The following is a 21,739-nucleotide window of genomic DNA, read 5'->3' as shown; positions in this document are numbered from 1 at the left end:
TGAGGTAAAAAAGAAAGGAAAGAGGATATACACATAGTAGTTAAATACCAATCAATACCAGATAGCCATTTTGACAAAAGAATAAAGACAAAGAGTAACACAGTAAAGATAAATTGACAGACCTGCTCACATTTTCCCAACTTTTCCTTTTCTCCAGTGTAACCCAAAACAAAACACAAAAGGCATTGTAAGTCAAAACTAAAAGAAGATAGACAACAATATTACAATAATGTCGTGAGGTAACTGGTTTTAGGCATTAAGTTTGCTGGATGAAGTATAAACAAACAACATGTATATAATATAAAAATAACCTGATAACAACTCATTCTACCTTAAGTAGGTCCATCTCTTCCTTTGTTGGACAAAACTTTTTAAGGTTTTCAACCTAGTAAACATCTAATGCTGATTCTTTTATATCAAGAATTGAACTCTGTAAATGTTTAAGAAGGTCACATAAAATAACAGAAAAGAAAATATTTTCTATTATATTATGTCTCTATATGAGGAAATTTACAAGAATAAGTTGTAAAGTAAAATGCACTGAGATTATGTTTTATATTGAGAAGATGACATGTTAGAATGATTTTTTTTTTCCATTGTCTTTTGTGGGTCAAGGATGATGACACAGGGATATGTAGTTAAGATTATAACCATCAGACAACCATATCAACAAGACCTGAGTTTCCAATTTTCTAAACCAAAGCAATTTGGTTTGCAGGGAACTTAATTTAACCATCCAATCCATCTGGATCTAGTATTACTCCTAAATAGAACAACTCTATTTGAAATAGCTAAAAAGGAAAGGGTAAAAAAAAACATGTTTTTACTAGAAGGACATGAAGAAATAGATATTTCATAATTAAAGGAAGGAAGCATTTACCTAAAAAGCTTAAGCTGATAAGTAAAATGTCTAACAGAAGTATGTAAGCTTTGACATGCCCCTTCCTGTGTGCCACACTTGGTTAACTTGGCTCTAATACAATGCAAATAACAGCTTGACATAAAAAGGTTAAACTTATAGGTAAAGGCCCAATGGTAGTGTTTAACTCTAACAAGATATTCATGCACAAGTATAGCCTATTGAAAACATGGTTGTTCATAGTTAAGCGTCATGGTCTTGGAATAAGGCTTGTTAAATTGGGCTATGACTTATTGAAGTTGCAGTATAGTGGAAATTTATTATAATATTTTCAGTGAACCACATGGTAACAGGTGATAAACACTATGAATCATCTTACCATCAAGTCATTCAATGGCACTTTGACTTTTGAGAGCATGATTTCACAATTATTTGCTCACCAAAGATCAATATGCAACAAATGACAACATTATGCAAGAAGAGGAAAATTAACCACAAATTCAAGTTCATTTAGAATCAAGTTGTTAGAGAACAAGATATAAGAGAGAAGCCAATAAAATAGCAATTCATGTCCTAGGATATAAGAGATGACTTGCTTTCCTTTATAGTTGCATGATCACCTAAATAATGAAATCTATAATATTATGACTTTTTTTGTAATTAGAAAATTTAGGCAATCTAATTTTATGAAAAATCATTATTCTTGGGCTGAAATTGCTCAACAAAATGTATAAAAGAGAATTCATACACTAAGATGCCTTGAACACGATGTTCAAAAAAGTTTGCTTTAGATGATCTCTAAGAAAATATCCTGACAACAAATATTTCAAGGCAAAAAGTTGAATATTAAAGCAAACAATTTTCAAAAAAAGAAACAAACTTAATTATGCATCACATATAAGTTAAGGTTTAAAAATAATTACCAATTGCACTTTATCTGATTTAGGACCCTATGCACTATGGGTACTTGGTTTTCCACGATTTGGATTTGCAACTGTAGCTGAGAGAAGATTCTCAAGTTCTGACATGTCAATCTTTGGAGCCTTAAATCAAGAGGTAAGCAAATATTAATTCATAAGATTTTAGGTACAATAATAGTTTAGTTCATCAAATAAGAAAAGTTTTCTTTAGCAAATAGAACACACTTGGAAGTTTTGCCAGACTTTATTGCTTCAGCCCATATACTTCCAAAAACAGCTCTTATTAACTTCAACCAATGCAAAGGTTTCAATTTCTTCATTTGTTGATTCCTTGAATCGACAGTACGTGACAATCGACCCTTTGAACTAGCAGGAGAAATCGGCGGTGGTGGAGGAACTAAAGTGTGGGAAGCAGGATGAGTCTTTGATGCCCTCTTACAAAAAGGAATGGGTGGAGGAGCAGAAAGGACTGGAGGAGAATTTGAGGACAAAATAGGAGCAAGTGGGGGTGGTGGAGGAACTGGATTTGAAACTGTAGAATTAGCAGGCTGTCCGGAGCATTAAAGAGGAGGTGGAGGATGTCCAACTCAATTGGCAGAGTTCTCCTTTAAAGTCGGCACAAGAAGAGGAGGGGGAGGGGAAGGGGGAGGGGGAGGAGGAAGGGGTGGGTTCCAACTTCAGTGTCTGATTTATCCTTCATTGGTAGCATGGGAGGAGGTGGTGTCGGTAAGGGTGAGGGTGGAGAATTTCTAGCACCAATGTTTAAATTTTCCTTCAATGGCAGCATAGGAGGAGGTGATGGGGCTCGGGGTGGAGGTGTTACAATTTTAATGTCTGATTTTTCATTCAAAGGTGGCATGGGAGGAAGAGGTGGGGGTGAAGCAGTTCCAATTCCAATGTAAAATTTCTCCCTCATAGGTGGCACTGGAAGAGGGGATGGTGGTGAAGGAGATCTGGCTCCAATTTTTGATTTCTCCTTTAAAGCCAGTGTAGGAGGAGGTACAGGTGAGATAGTCAATGATGAAGCAACTGCAGGGGCTAGAGGGGAAGAAGTAGAAATTAAAGTTTTTGGAGTTCTACTAGAGAGTGTAGTTTTTAGAGGTGGTGTTAGAGGAGGAGGAGGTGGTGGGGATGAAGGTTTGGGAAGGGTTGATGAAACACTTGCAACAGGTGAAGGGGAAGTAGTAGTATACAATGAAGGTGGTTGTGGTGATGATTGAGAAAAAACTTTCAAGGCACTAGAAGTTGAAGAAGGTTGAATTGGAATAAGAGGTGGAGAAGTTGGTGGTGAAGAAACACTGTTGACATCCACAGTTTGAGGTCTAAATAGGACAATAAGTTCTTGAGCTGTTGCTGTGTCTGGGACACTAACAGATGTTATCATCTCATGAGTGACCTTTACTTCGTCATCATGCTTCAAAGGTTTACTTTTAAAAGCCTGGGATCCATTGTGATGTCTTGACACCATTGTTGATGAATCTTGCAATAAAGATTCTGGTGTCTGGTGGGAGAAATCATATTGACCAGGTGGTTGAATGGAATTCCCAATATCATGTGGTTCTTCCTCTTTATTCTCATTTGTAAATCAGAGATATTAGTGGTGAGGACACAAAATGGGATATTGGATCCAAGGATACTGAGCTCTCAGTGTTATCCTCTGCAATTGTGTGCTTCTTTTTATCTTGAAGTACAGGGCTATCTCCCAAAACTGCGCTTGAATCAGTGTCTGACTTTTCCTGGAGGGTATTTGATGCACTTAAGCGTTGGAGCACGATATATGCAAAATCTTTGGTGTGATCTAACCAATCTACATGGCTAAAGATTTCATTAACTCTAGAAAATGCTTCAACTGGAAGGCCCTCCTCTTCAAAGCAAGAAATATCAAGATTGACAATTGAAGCAGCATCATCCATGTCTGAGAAAAGAATCTTCATACAAAAAGTACACTTACATTAGAACAAAAGCACCAACAAACAGTTGTGCCAAACAAATGTGGCTAACATATGTACCTCTGCTCTGAATCCTTTTGGGAATAATTCTTTAGCATCCCACAATATTCATGGTTGGGTCAAATAGTAGGAGCAATTTAAAAAATAATAATAATAATAATGACAAAAATATAATATAGAGATTAAAAAAAGTTTGTCCTTAACCAAAAAAATATATTATTGCAAAAAAAATTATAAAAGGTAAAATGTCCTGGCAAATTTTAGAGACCTAACCTTGTGCACAACTGGTCTTGATAAGCCTATCTAGTACCTCTTAGGTCACCAAGCGGCATGCATAAACAAAAGCAGGCTTAGGTAAACCATCAACATGAAATCAAGACCAAAACAGAAGAGACTTCCAAAACTAAACTAACCCACAAGATAATCCTATTTCACAGTCAAATAGAAAAGGTAAGGCTGGATGCTTTCAGTGGCCATTTTAGGAGAATAGTTCCATCGATATGGCCTGTAGAAACATTTGCTTGATGGTAGACAGTTTTGACTTCAATGAATAACTATGCCATATCAAGTACCCACCCCTTCTCTTACGTTAATACTAACAACTTGGTCCTCATTAAATTTAACAACAAATCTGAAGTATTATTTTGTTGGAGAAAATGCACAAAAAGACAAGAATAAAAAGTTGAAAGAATAATAAATAAATGATTATGGATTTTTTTTAAGGCAGGTATGTAAGATTTATGAGAAGTATACCCAATAATAAAAAGCAGATGGGGTATGTTCCTAGCCAAACATGAAAGTCTTTCCATCAGTATCAAGCATTGAAACTCCACCTCATTTATTCTAGTAATGCATACAAATCAAACTCTGAAGGACAATCATTACATGCAATCCTGCTAATTGTTCATGAGAAGTCCAATCTGAATAAGAATAACTAGAAATGACTATGCACTTATGCTGCTAAAAGACATCCTACAGCTGGCTCAATGCTTATATCTTTATATTCTTTAGAATCCTCATATTTTAAACTCACCTCCCTGAAGCAGTTTAAACGTTTGGTGCTTTGAGGATCATTTAATGTCCAGATTCTAATTATTCATCTACATCTTTTCCTATCCATTCGTGTTTATAATGCTCTTTACACACATGACCTTAAACTAAGAATGAGTAACATGGGTCAAGACAAAATCTTTTTCATAGTCTAATGAGATGAGAACTCTTCAAGGAAACAAAACTTGAATTTATAAAAAGAAGGCTGTATAGAGTTACCTGCTTACAAGCCCGGGGAGTTTTGCTTCCATTCATTGTTGCATATAAGACTTTGGTACTTCGATCATCAACATGAAAAGGATCCTGTCCATATATTTGAACTATTGGACTGCAATCACCCTCTCCATCAAAATTAGGAATAAATCTGAGAATGATGCAATCCAGGGTGAGAGCTCTATCCAAAGGAGGTCATTCTGAGTCTATACTCCTCCATGAGATGTACTGCAGATACCTCAGTTGAGAAGGAATTGGATTCACTGCTGAGAGCATATGCAAAAGCTCACGAGGAGCCTGTTTATAAATCATGTCTAAAGTCTTCTGTTCTCAATGGTACTGCTTCCTATAAATCAAGAGTGCAGCCAGCATGAAAGCCAAAACTGGCCAACCACCACACTCACAATGCATTATCAGCACATTTGGCCGCCCAAGTGAGAGCCGACTTTTAGTAGATCTCAGAAAATGGTAGATGACCTCCAGTGTGAGCAATGGTCAACCCTCATAATGCTCCATTATGGTTATATCACACTCAGCAAAGACCTCAGTTATAAGACTTTTGGTCTTTTCTTCACAGAAATTGAACATTAAGAACTGAGCATCTGGAAAGTGTTATCATAGTTGATCAACTATTCCTGCTACATACCCTTTGTAATTTTCTTTTTCCCGGGCATTATCAGTGAAGCAGCTGTTGAAAACTAAATTTGCACAGAATGATAACTCATTAATTTCCATGTACATTTCATTTTCAAGTTTCAAATGAAAGAAATCATGTTGGCAATTATCTCTTAATTAATTTTTTTTTTGGTTGAAGTACGCATAAAAGTTATTATTATTCTTTCATTATAACAGACTATTATACAATATCAAAGAAGATTAATCAGCAAGATACATAAGTAGACTAGAAATTCATGAATGAATTAAAAAAATATCAGATAAAAAGGATGACAAAGCCTAATCTGACCAGCTCCAAATAAAATCACAACTTCTACTGACAATATAAATACTTTTTTCTCTCTCTCAAAACTGAAAGTTCATAAACTGATATTGACTATTATGTCTTTTAAGTTCTGCAAGTTTTAACTGTATTAATCTAATCACTTGAAATCTCATTCTACGTGTATCAATATCACAGCAATATATACTGAAATTTGACAAAGTTACATTTCCATGCATTCACTAACTTTTGTCATTCTCAGTATCTTATTGTATGATCAGAAAACTGTTCCAGCCACATTTTACACATTTTTTTTCAATTCCCTTCATTTTGCATGTACAAGGAACACAACATTTCAACCACCAATGTGATTTCTTTTTAACAATACCAACTGATATTGACTATTATGTCTTTTAAGTTCTGCAAGTTTTAACTGTATTAATCTAATCACTTGAAATCTCATTCTACGTGTATCAATATCACAGCAATATATACTGAAATTTGACAAAGTTACATTTCCATGCATTCACTAACTTTTGTCTTCTCAGTATCTTATTGTATGATCAGAAAACTGTTCCAGCCACATTTTACACATTTTTTTTCAATTCACTACTCAAAATTCTGTTTCTTAAAATAATCCCAAAAGAACATACTTTTTTTCTTTATTTCTACCAAATTAAATAGAATTCACAAATCCAATCACTTCAAAGTAAATTCAACTAATTGGAGTTCTTTAATCTCCCTTCTCCACCAATTTCAAAAACCAAAATTTGAAAATCGAAATTAGACTATGTTCAACCAATTGCAAATAAAAGACAAAAAACTTTTTATCCATTACAAATCACCAGAAAGTCTTCATTTGCCAGCACATAATACTCAACATCCAATTCAACAACTCTAACATCACATTAATTTCTTTTTTATAAAACAATAATGCCAATTCACACAGAACGTAATGCGGTGAAATTAATATTGAATGATATTCAAATGAAAACCGAACACTGTTTCCTTAATTTCGCAAAGTCAATAGGCGCATTTGGCGGTAAAAAAAATCAATTCAAAAGATTTCACACACACACATAAAAAAAAAAAATTAAAATCTAATATCTTCAACTCATTTCGATTTCAATAATAATTTAGATAAACAATCACAATTCACCTAACGCAGCACAAATAATCAAATAAAAATTAAAAAAATGAAATGAAGAAAAAGAACAAACCGTAAATTCGCTCGGAGATCTCTAGCAGTCCATCAGGAGGTTTCCAGTAGAAGAGTCGTCGAAGAAACGCCATTTCATGGCTCGTAACCTCTTAAAGCTTCATAAATTGTTCAAACAAGCCACTGGCGAGGAAGCGCTTTTAGTTTCGAGACGCTCAAGCAGAAGCAAAAGTAGAAAGAGGAAAAAAAATGAAATTCTGGTGAGTTTGCTATTAAGGGCGTGTTTGTTTGTTGAGAGAGAAACTAATTAGTTTTTTGAAAACCGCTGATTCATCACAGACCCGTTGAAGGAGCTGAGAGAAATTTTTAGCTGGGGAAAAGGACTGTGTCCCACCCAAATTTTAGCATAATCTAGCCATACCCACAAGAGGTGAGAAACCCAAACTCTCACCTATGGTCAACCTTTTTGTTAATTTTTTCTGTTAAAGTAAAAAGTAAAATAGTTATTTTACTGTTTATATTAAAAGTTATAAAGTTTATTACTTATTCCCCTGTCAGGTTTTAGAAACTAACATTTTACTTTTACCTGAAGCTTTAAAACTCTGAAAAGTAATATTTTCACCCCCAAACCTAGGGTTTCCATATTTTTTAAACTCAATCACCCCCCATAACATTCAAAAATAGTAATTTTACCCCCACTCTTCAACTTTATCTTTTAGCATCGTCTCCAGTATCATCTCTACCCTCCTCTTTTTCTTGGTGCGACGAAGAGATTCCATCTACTCGTTGCACCACCCAGACGATGAAAGATGATGCTTTATCATCCTTCATCACTCGTCATGTCATCCAGACGAGAAGATGAAGGACAACGAAGCATCGTTCTTCGTCTGTTCTTTCAGGTCTAGACAACGTTTTGTCATCCATATATGGGCAATAAAAGGTCATCCTTTATAGCCAGAGATGGGAGATCAGTGGAAAGCATCGACCATCGATGGTGGCTGGAGAAGGAAGCAAACATTAGGGGTGAAATCTAAATTTTTCAAACTTTAAGGATAGGTTGAAGGTTAGTTTTTAAAATCTAGAGAGGGAAATGATAAAAATTTTAAAGTTTTAAAGTTTATATGTAAAATGATGATTTGACCCTAACTCTAATTGAAAATTTAGACTGTAGTTTGACCATAAGTGAGAGTTTGAGTTTTTTTATCTCCTGTGAGTATGAGTTGAATTTAGGCTAAAATTTGGGTGGGAAATACCTTCTCCCTTATTAGCTGCTAGTGTACCGACTTTCAATGGCAATATTCCACCAATAAGGGCAACGTTATATATATTCAATTTAAATATTTAATGGAGATTTAAATGATTTATTATTATAAAATTAGATATTATTTTATTCTTAATTTAAAATCATCTAATTATATAATAACATATTATTTGAATATCTAATTGGGTACTCAAAATTAAATACATATAGTATTGCTTTGTTATTATGTAAGGGTAGATTCAATTTGAACTATTTAAACTTATTTTCAAATTTGGATTGAATGAACTGAATTTGAGGTAAAAATTGGATTCATTTTTGTAAATGAATTAAAATTCAAACTAATTCGCATATTCAAGTTTAAATTAATTCAAATCAAATTTAAATTTAAATTATTTTTAGTCGAGTTTGAACATCAGCTTGAACACCGAAAAATTGTGGATTCCAATATAATATCCATATAGAATCATACTTTGTTCACTTTCGCCTATATGATCAAGCTCTAATCTTTCTTCTCCTCACTTTTCCCTTTTATGAGATCTAGTAGACATTAGGATTATCTGTACTAATCAAGTCCAACCTTATCCCTTTCCCACAATATACAAGACAACTACCTATCGAAGTACTATCAACACACGTCCAATTAGTAGTGTGGCACGAGTGCCACAACATAACTAGGAAGCTATCAATGTATTGAAAAAAAAACATATAAATACGATCAAATAGTAGTCAAAGCGCTTTAATGAATAATTATTCAATTTAAATAGAAAAGACAATTTGTGTTGACAACTCTCGTATCTCGCTGTGAGCCATCTGTTCTCTTTGCACAACTTGTTCCACCAACCAATTTTCCATGAAGGTTTGTACAAATAAGTTGACGTCTCGTCCTTATCATTTGTTGCCTCATCCCATTTTAAAAGATGTGACTATGTCATGTAGTTTGTCTCTCTATACTGATGGACAAGTAACTTCTACGATCCCCTCTGCCTCAAAGGTTGATATACAGATAAATGAGTGACTAACCCTTTTTAACAATCCTTCCCTGTAGTGAAAGTGTCACAATTTATGTTTTTGTTTGTTCCAAGAGTTATTTGCTCTAATCAAGAGTCATATTTATGTTAATTTGATGCATTGCAAAAAATTATACTTTTAACTCTAGAGCTGAACGCAAATGGCTAAAAATCTACTTCCCACTCGAGATTAAGGCTAGCATATTTAAACATTCAATAAACCTATGTATACTCACTCTATAATAGTGTTGTTTAACATCTAAATACTTAGACAAAGTTGCTTTTTATCAAACAACAATTTGCAAGGTCATCTCCTCTCTAATAATTTGAACTTGATAAAAATTATTAAGATTACAATTTGATAACAATCATTTTCGTGGAAAATTTTAGAAATTGTGTTAAATTGCTTTTGTCTATTAGTGTTGTATCTCAATGATAACTATCTCTTAGATAAGATTTCATGATGATTTAGAAATCCATCATATTTCATTGATATAGTGATGTCTAAAATCATTTTGAAGGTCCACTTCTAACGGGGTATTGTCAATTCCTAGAGGTTAAAATATTTGATATTTAAGATAATAATAAATTTATTTATCACTTGACTTTAAAACCATATATTGAAATAAAAAAAGGTTGACATATTTTCATATAACATTACAATACAATTCAACGGCAAAACAGTGTGAGATAATAACAAAGTTGTCGCAAGAGAGCTTGCAAAGTTTGGCCGTATCAAACTTTACTTGTTTGTGGGATACCTAAAATCTTAAGCATGAGTTGCCTTTTACTAAAAGTATTTATTCTATTAAACAACAATTTGCAGGATCATATTTTCTCTAATAATTTAAACTTGACAAAATTATTAAGAATACAATTGAATGACAATCATTTTAGTGAAAAGATTCTAAAAAGTATGTTAAATTGCTCTTGTTTATTTGTATCTCAATGATATCAGTTTGCAAGGTAAAATACCAAGATAGTTTGGAAATCTATCATATTTATTAGTTGATATAGTAATATATAGTAATCAACTTGAATGTCTATTTTCAAATGAATTTTATCAATTTAAAAAAATTGAAATTTTGGATCTTTCAAAGAACAATAGATTTATTTTCATCATTTAACTTTACAACCAAATATTGAAATACAAAAAGTTGACATATGTACATATAACACTATAATACAATTTATTGACAAAATTATGTAAGATGATCAATAGCAAAATAGTGGTAGGAGAGCATCTACATTTCCATAAGAAATTATATCCATCAATATGGATCCATATACAAAATTTTGGTGAATGTTATAAGCACAACTATGTACTTACCAAAAATAATAACAAATAATAAGCACAAGTATATGGCTCGCCATTAAGCTAATATAGAAAATGTCCATAGCAACTAAATCGTGATCATCACCCTTATTACTTGAAGGAATTTTTGGTGCCAATGATTGTGATTATTATGGGTTGCAACTTTTACTCATTGACAATTCACAAAGAAATTTATTTCCTTCATAAATATTCTCTTCAAAGAGTACAAATTGTCAAAATCTTTGAGATATTTTGTCTAAATTATTGTATGTTACATTGAATAGAGACAAAGTGTATATTTATACTAATTAATAAGAAATATTCCCTCTTAAACTTTTATAAGAAAAATTTAAACTCCTAATCTAGTTGAGCTTTAAGAATATTGTTGGGATTAATCTTGTCATATTATCATGAGAATGATTAAGAGTATAAATCCCCATAAGGTTTATGATGAGGAATTTCACCAAATATAAGTGATTTCATGAAGGATCAATTCCAAACATAAATGTGAGCATTTTTGTTTTGTAAAAGTAAAATATATTTTTAATCGCAAGCTGTATCAATTATTGGGTATAAATCCCCATAAGGTATATGATTTGATTCTCATAAATTATTATGTGAAGTCCAAACCATCTTCGGATCTGGTGGACTCGAAAATTATTGAGAATATCTCTCAATCAAGTAGTCCGAAACAAGACAAAACTTACTGTTACCCCCCCACGGTCACTGAGTAGGGTTTAATAGTCCAACTTCCACATTAGCTCTTCCCTCTCGCAGAAGCCGAAACAGCTCTGCTTTGCTTTTTTCAACACCCATTTCAATAAAATCCCGAATTTCCCATAACTTTATACCCTTTTTATTAGTTCTTTTCAATTTTGATCCCAAATTTCAAATCTTTTCATCCAGTTTCTCAGGTGATAGAAAATTTGATTACAGAAGTTCAAAGTGGCGGGCGGGTTTTCGGATCCTGAGGCCGGATCCTTTTCTGGGTTTCAAAGAAGGATCGAGTTTCACCCGGCTAGAAAAGTCTTTAATGGGCTTAGTAATAGTGGCGAAAATGGGGATTTTAACTTGGAGACGCTGAATCCAAGTGTGTCGGAGCAAAAGAAAGATGGGACGGGTCAAGGACATGGTCCTAGTGGTGATGGTTCGGAGTTTTGGGATTGTGGGTTGGATCCTGAGCTGAGTTTTAGGATGACTTTTCGGAGAATTGTGAGTGCGCTTACTTTGTTAAGATTTTTTTTTTTTTTTGGCTTTTTAGGGGTTTTTATGAGTTTTTATTGAAGATGAATTGGCATGTTACTAAGAGTGAAGTCCCCGTATGATAACAGTAAATAACATTATGGTTTTAGTCCTCCATAAACATAACATTGGTTTTTATTTATTATTAATTTATTTTTGAATGAGCCTTTTGTATCTGTTCATGTGTATTTGTTAGTTTCACGGCTTCAATTGAGGGGAATTGCCATGTTGCCGGGAGTAAAATTGCAGTATAGTTACTGGAAGTAATGATTTTGGTAGTCCATAATGTCTTTACGAATGTGCAATGAAAGTGATAATGAAATTCAGATCATAGATGATATCTGTTATTAGTTGGTGATTTCAGCTCAACGACTGGTGTCAAATTTTCAATGGCAAATGCATGGCTTGTTTTAGGTTATAGTTGTGGTTAGCTTGGTTTTGTGTTGAACTTTGAAATTGATCTATAATACTATGTATCGCTTACAGGGTGCTGGTCTTGAAAATCTTGGAAATACTTGTTTTCTCAATTCAGTGTTGCAGGGTCTGACATATACAGAGCCTTTAGCGGCATACTTGCAGAGTGGCAAGCATCAAAATTCTTGGGGGTGGCTTTCTCTTCTGCTCAGTTCTTTCCTGCTTTTTACTCCCATGAACACAATAAAAACTATATGGGCATGCATATTTCTACATCAATTCTGTGTCTAGGTAAACTTTTATTTGATATGATTGGGTTATAGTTGTTTCAATCCGTTCTACTCACTATAAATTTGGATCATTGCTGTGTCGTATATTTGATTGGTATTAAGTTATGGAAGTAGCCTAAGAAAATCTAAGGTTTATAGAGCTCTTGTGTTAAAATATATAAGCATGGTGATGAAACCTTTTCTTAATCCCTTGTTATGTTTTTGAAATTTTCATGTGAGCATGCATGATATTGAATTTAAAATGACTTGGTGATGTGTCCTTTCTAGCACACGAGTATTTGAAAACGAAGAGATGATGATGGAAGCCTAATCACTAAAGCTTATGTTTGCAGGCCTAAAAAGAAGATAACGGAAGACAGCCCGAGGGAGATTGCAGCCGAAGAAAATAGGGGCAGAGAGCTTGAGGGCAGTTTGGGAAACTCATCCTAGTCACTCAGAGTTGTATGAGGCAGTAAAATAATGCTACAAGGGAATCGTTCAATCAAGGAATAAATTCAGCATAATGGGAAGGAAGCAGGGAGAATATTCTTGAATCTATCGGTATAGATTTAATAAACTATAGAATTTTGTATATGTTTCTAAACTGCATTTATATGGTTCAACAAATTTATTATATAACTTGACTTTAAAACCTTATATTGAAATATAAAAAGTTGACATATGTACATATTACAATACAATTCAACGACAAAAAAGTGTGAGATGATCAATAACAAAGTAGTAGCAAGAGAGCATCCATATCTCCACAAGATAAAACCATGTCTGTCGCCAATATGGATTCACATACAAAATTGTCGCGAATGCTATAAGCACAACTATGTAGGTCACCACGAAACTTATATAGAAAATGTCCATATCAACAAAATCACTATCATCTCCCTTAATAATTGATGAAGCTTTTGGTGCCAATGATGGTGACTCCAATGGATAGCAACTTTTGTTCAATGGCCATCCACAAAGAAATTTATTTCCTTCATAGCTACTCTCTTCAAAGGTTGCAAATTGTCCAGTCCTTTCAGGTGTTTTGCCTGATAAATTATTGTATGCCACACAGAATACAGACAAAGTATTTATCTCTACTAGTTCAGAAGGGATATTTCCATTCAAATTATTGTAAGAAAGATCTAAACTCTCAATATGTTTAAGGTTTGAGAATGTTTTTGGAATTGATCCTGTCAAATTATTATGAGAAAGATTAAGAGTATGAATCATTGTAAGGTTTCCAATTTGATGAGGAATTTCACCAAATAATTGATTACATGAAAGATCAATTCCAGACATAAATGGGAGCATTTTTGCTTTGTAACTATAGGATATTCTTTTGGTAGTGAACTGTATCGACTCTTCATTTTCCCTTATCATAACTGGTGCATCTTCAACCGAGAATCCAGCAATAACATAATAGGGTATATCCGCATAGGTATTTGAAAGTTCATAAATTAAACTTTCATCATTCTCATTTCCTTCATAGAGGGCAGTAAAATTTAGGCAAGAAGGAATTTTACCATAAAAATTGTTCTGAGAAAAATCTATCAAGCGTAATTTTCTCAAATTGCATAATTGAGTAGGTAATTCACCTTCAAGATTATTGTTACTTAAGGTAAAGTAACTTAAGGACGAAAGTTTCTCGATCCAATTAGGAATTTTCCCTTCTAAGTGGTTATGGCTAAGATCTAAGACCTTCAAGGTTGAACTATTAAAGTAAAGAACATCTTTTAATTGTCCTCTTAATCTATTTCTCGACAAATGAACCTGTCTGATATTTGAAGGGCTAAGACAGGGTAGTAAACTTCCAAATATTTTGTTTTCTGAAAGATCCAAAATTTCAAGATTTTGACATTGACAAAGTTCCTTTGGAAGTAGACCTTCAAGTTGATTATTAAACATCACTATATCAATTAAATATGATAGATTTCCAAACCATCTTGGAATCTTACCTGAGAGATTGTTATCATTGAGATGTAACACTTGTAAAGTAGAGCAATTTAACAAACTTTCTGGAATCTTTCCTCTAAAATGGTTGTCATCCAATTGCAAACTTTGTAACTTTGTCAAGCCAAAATTATTAGAAAAGATTTGGCCTTGCAAATTATTCTTTGAAAGAATAAGTACTACTAGTAATGAGCAACTTATGACTAACTGTTCAGGTATTTCACCTGACAAGTTATTGTTTGATATGTCTAAACCTAGCAAGGAGCTCATATTACCAAGAGAAGATGGAATGTTACCATTGAAATCATTTCCAGACATCTTTAACAACATTAGCCCTGGTAGTTTTGCACCAATATTCATCAGAATTTGACCATGGAAAAAATTTAAGGAGATATCTAGTATTGATAAATTCATATGAGATTGAAATGATAGCCGGAAACTCCCTGAAAGAGAATTATTAACTAGTCTAAGTGATTTCAATTGGGTATTGTTGTACAATAGCCAATACGGAAATTCTCCAGTCAAGTTAATGTGAGAGAGATCAACATATTGTAAGTTATGTTGATGGTAAAGAAATTTTGGAAAAGGGCCAACACTTCCATAACCAAATAAATTGATGGAATTTAATTAGAATTTTGGGGTCATGGAATATGACATGGTTTCAGTATAAACTTGGTTATTTTCACTCTTGAAATCTTTGAGGTTTGAAAGGTTAAAAAATGAATTGAGTGAAATTGAGATTTGAAAGAGATTATCCGAAATGTGGAGGACTTCAATGGATTCTAGGTTATCAAGAGGAGATGAGGAGATGTTTCCAATAATTTGATTGAAAGATATATCTAATTGTCGAAGTGATGTCAAATTTGCAAGACATGGAGGTAAGGCACCCCTTAAATCATTATAGCCAATATCCAACTCTTCCAAATCCATCAGCTCACACAAGCCTGTAATGAAACATGTCTTTTATTTATGAAGAATCCAATGTGAATAGAATGTAGGATAGCAGTCTCCAAGCTTAAAATTAAAAACCATTTTTTGTATATTAACACTTGTAATTTCTTTATATTCTCATAGGTCATTGTAGTTATAATTAATTTTGACTTGGGGAGGAGAAAGAATATGAGCAAATTACTAACCTTGGTCGGCCAACGTGCCACTAAGTCCACAGTTAGACAATGATAATGTTTGAAGAGAAGTTCCCAGCCTAAAGATTTTAGAAAAGCTTGTGTTGAGAATAGTATATTCCATGTCCAAACTTTCCAAATTTTTTAGATTAAGGGGACCTACAATATTGACAGGAATTTTCGTGAACTTCATTGCACATATAATTAAGTAGAATATATAGCACATTGTAATTAATCTTTTATTTACCTTGAACTTGCGGGATGCCATTGAACTTACAATAGCTCATTGACAAAACTTCCAGTGAAGTAAACGGTGCAACAAATTGTAGAAAGCTTCTGGGGAGCTTAGAACCATCCAAGTACAGTTCTTCCAAGCTGGTCAAATTATGCAACTCTGTTGTAACAGAGCAATATATTTAAAATGACTCTAGGTTATATATATAGAAATTGATCTGAATAGCACGTCACACAATCATTTATATACCTTCAATTTTTGAGACGCCGTTGAACTCACAAAACCTCATTGACAAATATTTCAGTGAAGGACAGATTTTAACAATATTTGGAAAGTTTATATGGAGCTTATTATAATCCAAGAACAATTCTTCCAAGCTAATTGTCACATTGTGGAACTCTGTTAAAATAACACTAGGTAAGTAATTGAAAAATTGTTAGAAATTTTGTTTTAGCATCATAACTTTAATTTATTTCTTACCTTGAGTAATCTCTATTTGAATAGCATTATTATATGAAAGGTAAAGCGTCTTCAAGGAGGAGAATGACATCAATGTTGAGAGGAAAAGAGCAGTTGCATTAATGGTTTCCATATCATTTAGATAAAGGATAGTCAAGTTCTTCAAGCCTCCATAATCTAAGCGTTAAAAAACTAAATTTATAATCAACAATCTTCAATGTAATATATACCAAGAAATGAAACAAAAATCATTATTTACCTTTGAAGTTTACAAATTGGTCAATTTTATTATTGCTCATATCCAGTTCCTCTAAGTTCTTCAAGGAATATAATCCTAGTGATAAATAAAATAGAATTGATTAAAAATTGATCATAAGAACATGAGGAATTTTATTGTTCTTACCTTCAACATCAACAATTCCGTTCAATCCAATTTCATTCAAATACAAAGATTTCAATGAAGAGAGATCACTCAAAGATGATAATATTGTATTGTTGAGGTTGTTACCACTTAAATTGATATACTCCAAATTATTCAAACCTAAAAATAGTCAAACAATTTCACAAGATTAAATACTATTTCATATATTTAATGTAAAATGTCCAATTATATCGTAAATTCAACAAAACAAAAAAGAAAAAGAAAAAATAGTTGAAATTATGGATTACCTTGAATATTAATGCTCCCATTCAAATTATTCTCATCTAGATACAATTTTTTCAATGAGGAGAGTTTGGCTAGAGATGATAAGATGCTATTATTGAATTTGTTTTTGGTTAAACTTAGTACCTCCAAGTTTCTCAACCTTGATAGCCACTCAAAACCTGCAACTACTCAAAACATTTTCAAGCCAATAAATTGCTTCATGTATATAATCATTTAATGTATCACAAAATTATTCACAGAATATATGTGAGGACCTTTCTCAGTATTTTTATTAAATGCTTACAAATAATATAAATCTACAAAGGAGAAATTTTTGAGGAATTAGCAGATTTTGTTAAAATCATATGATTCTAGGTAGATGCAAAGAAATTAATAGAAAAATAAATGTGATGCTAAATATAGAAATATTAAAGTTCAAATGAGGAAGACAATTGACCTTCGTTCTCAATACAACCGCTTATATTGTTGCTATTTAAATACAGTATTTGTAGTTGTTGGAAACGAGAAAACAAAGATGCATTTAGATATCGGGGCTCTTCTAGATCCAAATAACTTTCTCCAAAAAGAGCGAGTTTGGTGACTCTGCCAGTGATGTCGCACTCAACCGCTTCCCATTTACAACAATTTGAATTCTCCACCCAGTTGTAAAGGTTGAGACGATTGTAATAAGAATTATAATAATTGAAAAAAGGTTTAAGTTGAAGAAGGGCAATTCTCTCTTCATCCCAACACCCCTCAACCAAACAAACTAGTTTCATCACTAACAACACCAAAAGCCACTTACAACTCATGTCTGATCAGAATAATAAACTATGTGATGAAGTTGTGACTCACACACTTCCTTCACTCTATTTATAATACAATGAGGCCCCCACTTCTCTTGCAATTCCAGGTCTTTTCCCTTAATATAATTTTTTTAATTGAATATCAGCAATTTTTCAGTGACCCAATTGAAATTTATACTTTGCTCAACTCAGTCTACAGGCAATGAAATATGCATCTAATATCATTTGGTAAAATAAAACAATTAAAATGAAGGAAATTTATAAATGAATAATATTTTGCATATAGACCCAAAAAAACTGTTGAATTTTCACGTCAATTTGTGAAAATTTGTTTGTATAATTAATTTGTATACGTAATATTACTATTTAATATATTCTTAATAATTATAATTTATAATTACTTTGTTGTTTAATCTAAAAATACCTAACACGTTGTGGATGTCAAATTTAAATTTACTGAATGTTGTGAATATAACCCTATTTTTCAAGTTAATGTAATTGACTGGCAACCATAAAGATTTATTTACAATTAAATTAATTTTTTTTAATTGAAACAGCCAACCCTAGCGAATTTATAGAAACATGTAAACAGCCAATTTACATTAATTAGCAACAGTTATTCTGGATGTGACACTGTAAATTTAGAAATATTAATCTTATTTGTGCAAAGTACTTTCTATGAAAGTATTTTGTATAAAGTAATTTACTCAATATAATCTTTTCTCACCAATTATTAAAAAATAATAATAAAAGAATCTACAGAACAGCGTAAAAATATGAACTCATCAATTTGATAACATTGAACAACGTAATTACTAAGACCGAAGAAGTCATCCAATTTTTGTTAAAACTTTAATTTGTCTTCTGCTGTTTATATTATTTTTTAACATTTCTATAATTTATTTCTAACAAATTTTATTAAAATAATATTTCTCTAAAATATTTGAATCGATTCGGATCATAGCAGATTTATTTTATGTGAATTCTAACACTATCCAATTTAATTTCTGTGTCATATCAGGTTGATCCAAAATAAATTTTATATAAGAAAAACTTAATCTGAACCTTATTTTTTTTATGTTGGGTTAATAGACCTGGTTAAAAATTGTCAGCTCGATCACTTAGGTAAATGTGAACTCTTTTATTTTCCAAGTTAATGTAAATTGGTTGCTTGTTTACCACCCTAGTAATGTAAAGAAACATATAATGAATTCATAGGATCTTATTTGTATTCATTAAAGCTATTTCATGAATGTCTTCGATAGTAAATCATGAAAACAAATTGAACTTTTTTATTTATTGGAAGTTTGAACATTTTCGATGCATGATTAGTCCTTGTATTTTATTTTTTTCCTATGACTTTTGAGCCATTGTGAATGCAACAATTGTCTCTTTTTCTCATTCATATTATGTACTCCAATTACATTGACTATTGACTTTAAAGTTAGAACACTATCAACTTTTTCTAACAGTATTGTCAACATAACCTAATTTTCTAAGTCAAGCCACCTACTTGAGAATTTATGGAAGTTGGACATTACAGTTATATTGGTATTGACATAAAGGAATACTAAATTTTTCTTAAGGTGTTCTTAAATTACTGGAGAAAATAGGACCTATAATGAACTTGATTTCTTCACTTATATGGAATTAATCATGAATATTTGAAGTTTAAACTTTTTTATTTCTAAAAATTAAGTGAAATACTTATGATTTTTCAAGTCTATCAATAACCATTACCTAGACTTACAAGAGACTGACCGCATTATAAGTTAAAATTTGGAATTCCAAAAGACTCTACTATTTTAACAACCATTGACCTAGACTTGTGTTTAGAATAATTTTATAACGAGGCTTATCACTTTAATTTACTCAATAAATTCTTTTTCACTCACTAATAAAATATAAAAATATTTCCTCAATAATAATAGTAAAGAAACAATAGGGATAATTTGTAAGTTTGTAAAAAAAAAAATTAATTCCTATTGTTTTATTGAAACATCCTTTGGGTATTTAACAATAATATTTAACATCCAATGCTAGCTAATTTATAGAAACATGTAATGATTTCATATGATCTTAGTTGTATTGATTAAAATTATATTTTTTTAATTTCTTCAATTAATTTAGAGTCTAAATTAGTATATCATTTTTATAAAATAAATTGAACTTTTATGTTTTTCAAAAATTTGTACATTTTCTATGCACGTTCTGTTATTGTTTCTTATTAGACTTTAAGTCAATGTGAATGCAAAAATTGCCCCTATTTCACGTCTTTATTGCTTTAAACTAGAGTTGGCACATTTTCTAGGCGTGATATTCTTTCCAATCCTGTTTTTTATTTTCATTATATAAATCTTATTATATAAATCTTACATTTGGAGTTTGTTCACCATATAGATTAATTAGCCACAGTGATTATGGATGTGACACTGTAAATTTAAAAATATTAATCTTATTAAACAAAAATCAATTACAGTACATTATTGAATCAAAAAAATTACAAGATCTTAGTTGTAATATTTTATATTAATCTATTCAATTACTAAACTGACACCTATTAAATATTAAAAATTTAACTCTCACCCATTAAAATTATTGAAAGTAACTAAATTTTTAAACATTTAAACACTGAATTATTGTTTCTAATAGTTATTTTCTAAACTTTTCCTTATCTCATTGCTCAAAATTTCAAATTTATTGAATCTAACTATTTTATTTATGAATTGCCAAAAAAAAAAAAAAGGCAAGAGGAAAACTTAAAGTTAAATCAATTTCTTTACTACTGAGTAAGCAATAATATTCGCATTAATTCCTTAGAAATTGTTTATCTAATTGATTTGTATATGTAAAGTTACTTTTTAATAAATATGTGTCAATTTCTTTACTATTGAATAAACAATTTAAATCTTACTACTTAAATATTATAATTTATAATTAATATGTTTTCTAATTTAAAAATATTAAATATATTTTGGACGTAGCTATCCATCTTTTCATATATGTTGACTTAGCCAATCATAATTTTGTTTTTTCTAGAATGTTGTACACGGTGATCTTACTTTCCAAGTCACCCAATTGAGAAGTATTAATACTTCTCTCAGTCTCCATACATTTAATCTAAATTAATTAAAATAATTTAATTTTACTAGTATTAAACTATTTTAGTCAACATCCACCCATATAATCAATTTTACGAATATAATTAAAAATACATTTTGTTTAAAATGTGTAATTACAAAATCTATGATAATCAATAACTAAGTGCTATAAACAATGACTAGACATGATTACACCTACTAGAATAAATAATATTAGTCAACATTCTATGAATTATATAAATATAATCAAGGAAAATAAGTTTTCTTTAAATTGTACAACTCTAAAATTTGTGATAAACAATAACTAAGTGTAATGTACAATCACAAGGCACAATCAAACTTATTAGATTTTTCAAGCCCAACAACGAGAAAATTGTCTATTTTTTATAACCAAAATCATTGTTTCACTCAACTAATTAATCAGTAGAATAACAAAAAAAATTCATCTAACAACAAATTTTTAATCTGTATTGCATCTTCTAAATGGAAATTAAAAATTAATGTTCCACCACCTTATTTTCCAAATAAAAAGATTACCTTAATTTAATAAACTATATAATTAAGACATGTATCATTGATAATCAAGTATCATCTCTTCAAAAGCAAGTAATATATCCACCTATATAAATTATAGAACCTCTTTTCATCCATTTTATTTTGTATTATCAATTTTATTTAAAAAGAAAAATCATTAGAAGAAACAAGAGAGGATGCTTCCTTAGTGATGTTATATGATATTTAAATTATATTATATAAGTAACTTATTATTAATTTGAATATTTAGATGGAGAATTATAAGCTCATCAATTTAATAAAATTA

At 31.3% G+C, this 21,739-nt stretch overlaps 1 protein-coding gene, 1 long non-coding RNA gene and 1 pseudogene across 4 annotated transcripts; 1 reads left to right on the top strand and 2 right to left on the bottom strand.

The window, feature by feature from the left end:
• Positions 1–1,903: 1,903 nt before the first annotated feature.
• Positions 1,904–7,465, bottom strand: LOC123200453 (annotated as a pseudogene).
• A 3,879-nt stretch (positions 7,466–11,344) lies between these two features.
• On the top strand, positions 11,345–13,255 carry LOC123200455. Its single transcript, XR_006498571.1, has 3 exons — positions 11,345–11,882; positions 12,399–12,617; positions 12,949–13,255. It is a non-coding gene; the product is annotated as an uncharacterized LOC123200455 (long non-coding RNA).
• Positions 13,256–13,260: 5 nt separating this feature from the next.
• LOC123200452 (receptor-like protein 1) lies at positions 13,261–16,903 on the bottom strand. Of its 3 annotated transcripts, none has more exons than XM_044615650.1 (6): positions 16,626–16,903; positions 16,388–16,543; positions 16,157–16,306; positions 15,920–16,066; positions 15,685–15,831; positions 13,261–15,492 (listed from the first exon to the last, which is right to left on the bottom strand). In XM_044615650.1, exon 6 carries the CDS (start codon positions 14,960–14,962, stop codon positions 13,298–13,300), a length of 1,665 nt encoding a protein of 554 aa, XP_044471585.1. In that variant the 5' UTR covers positions 14,963–15,492; positions 15,685–15,831; positions 15,920–16,066; positions 16,157–16,306; positions 16,388–16,543; positions 16,626–16,903; the 3' UTR covers positions 13,261–13,297. The 3 variants fall into 3 exon arrangements, with proteins under 3 accessions (XP_044471585.1, XP_044471586.1, XP_044471587.1); XM_044615652.1 differs by having other exon boundaries at positions 14,601–15,492; XM_044615651.1 differs by having other exon boundaries at positions 16,388–16,903.
• Between the last annotated feature and the right edge of the window lie 4,836 nt (positions 16,904–21,739).

This window comes from Mangifera indica, chromosome 17 (assembly GCF_011075055.1).
Source record: "Mangifera indica cultivar Alphonso chromosome 17, CATAS_Mindica_2.1, whole genome shotgun sequence".
In the NCBI taxonomy this organism is placed as follows: domain Eukaryota; kingdom Viridiplantae; phylum Streptophyta; class Magnoliopsida; order Sapindales; family Anacardiaceae; genus Mangifera; species Mangifera indica.
This window is presented reverse-complemented; position numbering and strand designations above follow the sequence as displayed.

Coding starts and splice junctions, on each gene's coding strand:
- LOC123200452 (XM_044615651.1), bottom strand. CDS start 14,962: ATGAATTTATCAATACTAGATATCTCCTTAAATTTTTTCCATGGTCAA.